The sequence below is a fragment of the Artemia franciscana genome, chromosome 14 (genome assembly GCF_032884065.1).
Source record: "Artemia franciscana chromosome 14, ASM3288406v1, whole genome shotgun sequence".
Classification (NCBI taxonomy): Eukaryota; Metazoa; Arthropoda; class Branchiopoda; order Anostraca; family Artemiidae; genus Artemia; species Artemia franciscana.
Window position 1 is genome coordinate 19,779,763 of NC_088876.1, and position 8,284 is coordinate 19,788,046.

General features: G+C 31.7%; 1 protein-coding gene across 4 annotated transcripts in view; it reads left to right on the plus strand.

The window, feature by feature from the left end:
* LOC136035427 (DNA-binding protein P3A2-like) overlaps positions 1 to 5,794 on the plus strand; it is a 78,215-nt gene extending 72,421 nt beyond the window's left edge. For all 4 annotated transcript variants that reach the window (XM_065717224.1, XM_065717227.1, XM_065717225.1 and 1 more), the window contains exon 11: positions 923 to 5,794. In XM_065717224.1, the coding sequence (XP_065573296.1) occupies positions 923 to 991 (69 nt within the window). In that variant the 3' untranslated portion in view covers positions 992 to 5,794. The remainder of the gene's footprint in view (positions 1 to 922) is intronic.
* Positions 5,795 to 8,284: the final 2,490 nt, after the last annotated feature.

Consider the following 8,284-nt stretch of genomic DNA (forward strand, 5'->3'; position numbering starts at 1 on the left):
GAGGTCATCCTCTTGAGAGAGAGGCATCAATCCCTCCTTCAAAATGCATATTAGAAGTGGGCTTGGGGTAATACGCTGGACGTGACCATTGCTACAGTTGGATCAACTTCATGATGGTATGCGAGTAGTAGAGGGAGAGCACTAGTCGTTTGTCTGATATCCGGTCAAGGCAAGTGATATCAGCTAGCTTTCAGAGTTTTTAAAGCGTAGATTAGCAAATTAAAGTTTCGTTCTTGCCTATCTCAACCTTCATAATAGGGCAGTTTGCAGGATTTCATTATAAAAAATTATTTATTCTCTATTTCCTTCTTTTTTTTGGGTCTATTTTTAAGTATTTTCCTGTTTAACGTTTATTTTAATTATTACTCAGTACTGACATCATCTTATTTTGATATTCATTGTACAATTGAAGATTTTTTCTGTTGTAAACGTTACTCAACTGAAGTGAATAAGAAAAGCTCTCTAACATGTTTCTCTCTTTTTATCAAACTTACTTTTATACCCCCGATCCCCTTATTTGTTTGAACACGCCCTAGCATCGATCTGTTCATTCTATTTTACCACATTTCATTTTTTTTGAATATTCATGAAGGTTTTTTTGTATTTCTAACAACAAATCGTGTCTTCCCCACTTGGAAAACAAAATAAGCTGAAGTGTTTAGTAGTATTTTTTTTTTGGCACGTCTCGGAGCCCTTAAAAATTGCTTATCCAACCTACTGGTCATTTCTAACATTCAAGCAGTCATAAAATCCCTCTCAGACTTAGAACTTTGACCTTTAATATCTCATAAAATTGTTTCTCAAAAGCTCCGTCCCCCTCTCCATTCCAGATCAGTCACTAGGTAAGACTCTAAATCAGATAATGACTTTGTACAAAATGTTATGCAGATAACTGACATCTATGATTATATATTGTTTCTAGGCCACAAACAGTTCATCAGCAAGCGACGTTGAAATGAATGACCCTACACACGCTTCTGCAGCATCTTAGCAGCTGCATCATCAAAAACTAGGATCTTGAACTACTGGTCTTTGGTTCTAAATATTTTCTAGTCTTTACTACTGGTTTTTACCAGTAATTCATGTACTTGTTGGACGTACTATCTTAAGTTTTTTTTTCTTAGTAGATTTATGATTTCGGTGATATTCAAAGGTGTTGTTAATCTTCTCGTATACTACAGCAAGCGTTTAGTCATGTATTTACTTTGCTGTTAAGGTAAGTTCAGGTGCACAGAAGGAACTAGGCTGTATTTTATCCGGTTAAAGAGAAACTCTTCTCGCGTTCGACAAAATAAGGGTTCTCAGTTACGAGAAAATATCCACGAGTTTACCCTTGTGACCATGGAGTGGAGTTTAAACCAATTGGTACCATTTAGATCCAAAATTCTCAATCAAGGATGTCTTTACCCTTGGGAGATATGAAAAAATCTAGCAGTATGGGACTCAATCTCAGAATTAATGGAACTTGACATCGTGTATGTTGTAAATTCGAACGTCAAGCTTGTTAGTAGTATAAGAAACAGTGAGGACTATTTTCACAGTCAAACAAAGGAATATGAGATATAATGAAGGGATTCACCAGTCTTATTGTGGGTCTGGATTCATTAAGGTAAAAGTCACCCGTCTGAAAACCCTGCGTTCACACATCTACCTTTTTTCTTCTTATTTTTACGATTATCGTTCATTTCAATTTTTGCACAAATTGGGATATTCCGTGACGAAAAATTTTCAAGTTCCCACCAAAATATTTTGTAGCGCTTTCAGATTACAGCAAAAAACTCCGATAGGACTTGTTTAAAATTCTACATGACCTAAATAGAACTTCAGATCGTGGTGTATGAGTTATTATACAGACATCATTCTTCTGACAAGCGAATGAAAAAAAAAAATAATGGTTTTAAGGTACTTTTTATTCTATATCAGTTATCCTGCATGTGAACCTACTTATTCTTTATCCTCCAAACCTACTTATTCAGATATTTTCTTCCAAGCTTCGGTCACAATGTATCCGTTTCTGCACTGCTTTTGATTGGTGGAGTAGATTACTTAGTATTTCTAACAGTCCCAATGGATATCAAATGTTCATATTTATCACGTATATTTTTCTATGATTTCTTAGCTAGCTTGAATCTAAAATTAATCATTGAATTTAAAGCTACCTAACTTCATCATGTTTTTTAAATATTGCCAAAATCAACCACAGGGCTTAGTAAAACTACGATAATAGTAAAAAGTAACGTAAATAATTTGTTGCGTAAAATTGCGGTTGCGTAAATGTAGGGTAATAAAAATCGTTTACTTACATGTATTTCTTATTTATAATATAAAATGGTAGTTTTGTCCAGGATAAGTTTTTGAAATATTACCAAAATCAACCACAAGGCTTAGTGAAACTACGATAAAAGTAAAAAAATAACGTAAATAATTTGTTGCGTAAAATTGCGGTTGCGTAAATGTAGGGGAATAAACATCGTTTAATTACATGTATCTATTCCTTTATAATATAAAATGGTAGTTTTGTCCAGGATAATTGTAATTAAGTCATGTGTTTTTCAGTTTAGTACCCATCCCTGGTCGTTGGATTGTACAATTTTTTCTTCTTTTTTTTTCTAAGCATGGATGAAATAATCCTCTGGTTCATTTTCCAAAATAAAGTAATTTCTTTGTTACCACTTTTCAAGGTTCTTACAAATCCTAGAATACCAGTTCCGTGCCCCAGATATAAAATTATGGATGCAGGTAGCTAATTCTGACTATCAAAAATTAAAAAATAACTAACATCAGGGATACAGCTTGCTAATTCCAGTATCTAGAAAAACGGACGGATTTATAAAGATTGTAAAATAGTATGTTCAATTACAAGGGTATTCTATGGTTCAGTCCAAACATATATTTCTCTGTTCTGAAAAGCTTTTAACTTTAACGACGGCGGGGGGGGGGAGGATGGAGTCATCTTGGAAACTATGTCTCTGCCTTTTCCCTTGGTTAGACCAGCTGTGAAAACTTAATTTTTCATCTAATTTTCAAGTTATGACGACTTTTGATTTTTGGTTTCTGGGGATAAGGGTGGGAGATGTGTCTCCAGTTTTCTGTTGATATTATGGCCTTTTTTTTAATAGCATAAAGGTCTTAGCAAGAAAATTTCCAGTCGGCAGACATGTGCGCATGACTCTTTAAGACGGAGAACATTTCTATGAGGGAGGACGAAATTCTGATAAACATGCCGAAAACCAATCAATTCAAATAACTATTAAAAAATAAGGATTTGTGTAAATCATGAAATCTTATGATTTTGGGACGGAACATGTCCAAGGAATATCACCTTCCTATCTACGTACCTGTGGCCACTGCTATTTTATTTACATCAAAGTAAAATCATGCAACCTTTTTGTTTTGCTTAATTTCTCAAAGAATCAGAAAGCTATTCCCAGTTTTAGATCTCAAAAGGTACTGACCTGGCTCTGAAGGACCGATTTTATGTGTGAGTCCCAATGAAGCATTACGTCTACTTCTCCCAAAACATTTCTCAAAGAGACAAACTTTAAAGTAACATGTAGAACAACTTAAACGGCAGATGATAGTGCATTGGACGAAATCCATGCCCCCCCCCCCCCAGAATGCCTCTTAACTGTGAATTTCTTTATGTTTATACACGTTCGTTTCTAAAGGAAAAAGTATGAAAACACAAATCTTTCTAAAGTCACATCTAAAACGAAGGCAACATGAATTGTTTTTATAGGCATAGCTTTATTAGGGCTCATAGAACTGATGCACATGGATGCTAACCTTTCTCTAAAAAAACTGGTCTCAAAAGGCGCCAAGGTACTTTGTCCATCAGTGATTATTTTTTTTGACAATGTTTTTTTTTCGAAGATAGACAATGGGTGGGTTTTATAGAAAAAATGTTTTATAAAAAAACTACTTAAAAGATCTGGGAAAAAATGATGCTTCATTTTTGCTCTCTGTAATCGAGTAAAATATTGTTTTAAAAATACTTTTCAAATATTCGCATCCTACATATTAGAAACAACACCGAAAACATTCTTTTTTAATTTTAAATAGCTAGACGAATTAAAAATACTCTTAAATCTAGTCATGTTTACAATTCTAGTCAGAAAAGGCAATTTCCTATTTCGGAAGTAGTAAAAAATATTTTTTTTAGACTTGATTCTTTTTTATTGGGGCCAAAACAATTTTTCTCTAATTATTTGACATAAAATTTGGGCTTTATATAAGTTTCAAATTGGATAGTAAATCTTGTGTACAAAAACTAAAAGTAGCCGACTGCAAAGAAGGGTATACTATCAATTATTTATTATTCAAGTTTCGAATTTCTGAAATGCGAAAGAAAGCAAAGAGAAACAGTAACTTCTAACCTTTTATTGGGACAGTCTTTTGTCAGAATTTAGAAATTATAAGAAAAAATGTTTTGAATTTGTTCAAATGAAAATGCTACTAAAAAAAGTACAGTTGATTTAAAATATAAAACGAGGTGGCTAGACACAGTTTAGTATTTAGACACTCTGAAGGAGTGCGCCGAGGGAGGCACAGGGAGTGCGCCTTAATCTAAATTACACAAAGGTAGTCGAATGTTTTTTTCTCTGATCTGAAATTCCAAGTGAAAAAAATAATTGTATTATAACTTAAATTTCAAATGAGCAAATCAAAAGCAAAATTTATAATCAAAGCACTTAATCGACTCTTCACTTTGCCATAAAGATATTTCTTCAAAAATAAGGATCAAACAGAAAGAAGAAGAGAATATTCCTTTAAAAAAATATATAACCCACTATAGAATACAAGTAAAAGTTGAGTGAATTAATTTAAAAAAAGAACTACAGTCAACCAGCTAAAAGACAAATACAAAGACTATGAAATGGGTTTTGGAAATAACGATCTTGGAAAACCCCTCACGTAACAAGGTCAACTTCAACGTTTTATCTGGAGCATTAGAATTATCTATAATTTTTCTATTCTTATACCATCGTGGTAAATACAGTAAATACCTCAAATACACTGCTTGGAACAGCATCAAGTAAATCCAATAGAAATAAATTTTTTTTTTAGCCAACTTCATGCTTAGGCCCATTCACAAAGACAAAAAGACCATGGATATTATTTTCGTCAGACAATTACATTAATTACATTTTTAATTAATACAATAATTAATACATTATTATACAATAATTAATTAATTTATTACATTATACAATAATTAATTACATTAGACAATAATTAATTACATTAATTACAATTACAGTATTAAAATTAGGAATGTATCTTCTTTTAAATTACCTTCGTTATTCGATATAAATTTAGCCAAGGAAAGGCTCAGATATTCTATAATGGTGTTAATAGTATAAAACAAGGAAGTCTAAAGCCAATAACAAGCGTCGAATTTATATCGGAAAGGAGCTTGACTGTATTTAGGAATTTGCCTCCAGCCTGAAGGTCTCTGCGAATATAAGTGAAATATTACTTAATTTTGGTATAAATAGTGAGAATATTTAGCGTATCGTTTTTAATTTTAGTGCATCTTTATTAGTATTTTTTCATGTTTTGAGTAATGCGGACGAAAACATACTTACTCTAACATTAATGTGCAATTTTAGCTAGGTACTTTGAAATCTCTTAGTGTAGATAATTCTTACGGAAGCAATTATAATTTTGTAAAAGTAATAGAATATCTTTTAAAGTGTTAGTTAATTTTTTTAGCTTTAAGAATCGCTAAATTTAAATCAAGTATAAATTTACATTGGTCATGGCAGTTCAGAAGGATTTCGGGAATATATATATATATACTAGCTGTTGGGGTGGCGCTTCGCGCCACCCCAACACCTAGTTGGTGGGGGCGCTTCGCCCCCCCCCAAGCCCCCCCGCGCGCGTAAGTCGTTACGCGCCATAATAGTTACGCGCCATTGTAGTTGTGTCCCTATGTCCCACCTGTGAATATAGATATATATATATATATATGGTTTTAACTACGTAAAACTTGCGAATATACAACATTCTTTGCTGTCCCATTGTCTTTGCATATAAATAGATTGTCAGGTTATCCCCCTGTTTCCCCCGGTGTCCCCGTTGTAGTTGTGTCCCTGTGTCCCGGTCGTCATTTATATTCCCTGTGTCCCGGGTCCCGGTCATCATTTGTATCCCGGTGTCCCGGTCTGTATATACATTCGTTTTTTAGTTTTGTTTTTCTCCTTTATTTTTTTCCTTTTTTTTTTCTTTTTTAGCTTATTTAGATTTTTAGATTTTTTAGTTTTTTTTATTAGTTTTTAGTTTTTATTTCTTTTTAGTTTTTTTGTCCCGGTCGTCATTTATATCCCCCTGTTTCCCCGTTGTAGTTGTGTCCCTGTGTCCCGGTCGTTATTTATATTCCCTGTGTCCCGGTCGTCATTTGTATCCCGGTGTACCGGTCTGTATATACATTCGTTTTTTAGTTTTGTTTTTCTCCTTTATTTTTTTCCTTTTTTTTTCTTTTTTAGTTTATTTAGATTTTTAGATTTTTTAGTTTTTTTATTAGTTTTTAGTTTTTTTTTCTTTTTAGTTTTTTTGTAGTTTTTACCTTCTTTTTAGTTTTGTTAATTTTTTTTTTTACTTGTGTCCTGGTCGTCATTTATACTCCCTGTGTCCCGGTGCTTTGTTGATTGCTAATCGAACATTCCTTTTGTCCTGGTCGCTTTCTCTTTGAGTGTCGTCATTTATTTTTTTCTTTTTTAGTTCTTTTAGTTTTTACCTTTTTTAGTTTTTTTTTAGTTTTTAGTTTTTTAGTTTTTTACCTTTTTTTAGTTTTTTTAGTTTTTTAGCTTTTTTATTTTTTTTATTAGTTTTTAGTTTTTTTGTAGTTTTTGCCTTTTTTTTTAGTTTTTTGTCCTGGTCGCTTTCTCTTTGAGTGTCGTCATTTATTAGTTTTTTCCTTTTTTTTTTTAGTTTTTTATTGGTTTTTACCTTTATTTTAGCTTATTTTTCAGTTTTTTCCTTTTTTTTAGTTTTTTTTTTATTTTTTATTTTTTTTTAGTTTTTTACCTTTTTTTAGTTTTTTTAGTTTTTTTAGTTTTTTAGCTTTTTTACTTTTTTTATTAGTTTTTAGTTTTTTTTTTGTAGTTTTTGCCTTTTTTTAGTTTTTTCAGTTTTTTTTTTAGTTTTTTATTGGTTTTTACCTTTATAGTTTTTTTAGTTTTTTAGCTTTTTTATTTTTTTTATTAGTTTTTAGTTTTTTTTGTAGTTTTTGCCTTTTTTTAGTTTTTTCAGTTTTGACGTCACCTAATCCAGTTTTTTCAGGTGACGTCACCTGACACATCCATCCACACATCCATCCACACATCCACAGACAGACAACTTATTTTTATATATATAGATATATATATATATATATATATATATATATATATAATATATGTATATATATAATATATGTATATATATATATATATATATATATATATATATATATATATATATATATATATATATATATATATATATATATGTATAATACTTTCAGGATAGTCAGGAAAAAAAAAAATATGAAAAGGGTTTGATTTGGATCTCAGGAAAAATCTTCTCTGCTACTCAACAAAAAAGGGAGGCATCACACCTTAAAAAAAAATCTTTACGCTTTGAGAAAGTTAACAGATATGGAATCGATCAATAAATCCACCATGCTGAATTTGGGAGGATGAAAAATAAACACTGACTTCAACGTTTGACTTGAAAAAAACCGCAGATAATGCCTTCTGAACCACCACGGCCATACTACCAGTTTCCTAAATGAAAGTGATTTTGTTGCTGCCAGATTGATTTCTTGATAAAGAGCTGAAAACTTCACCCAAGCCTTATTCTTTAACCAGTTTTGTGCGTTTCAAATAATTTCGGAAGCATATTGACACCCTGTGATTTCCAAATTTTAATTTATAATTTTAATCCGCTGTCCTGTTAATTAGTGTTATTACTCGTCTGCTTCATGTAAAGTATTAGATACAAGTCCTAACCCGGAAATATTGTCAAGAAATAGTGTCGAGTTTTCTATGATGTATAGAGTCGTATAATACATTATGCTTAACGTACATAAACTACTTGCCGTAAAGCGCCTATCAACTTTCGGTGGTTTGTAGTTTTTGTTCTTTGGTAAAAAATTAAATCAACATAAATCTTGAATAGAAAAGCCATATTTCACTAAGAAATGCATGTGGAAGAATTTCACTGCGTGTGAAAATGAATATTCATCCAGACCCTCGATATTTCACCATTCCAAAGAATCTAAGTTCGATGAGGCCACGGT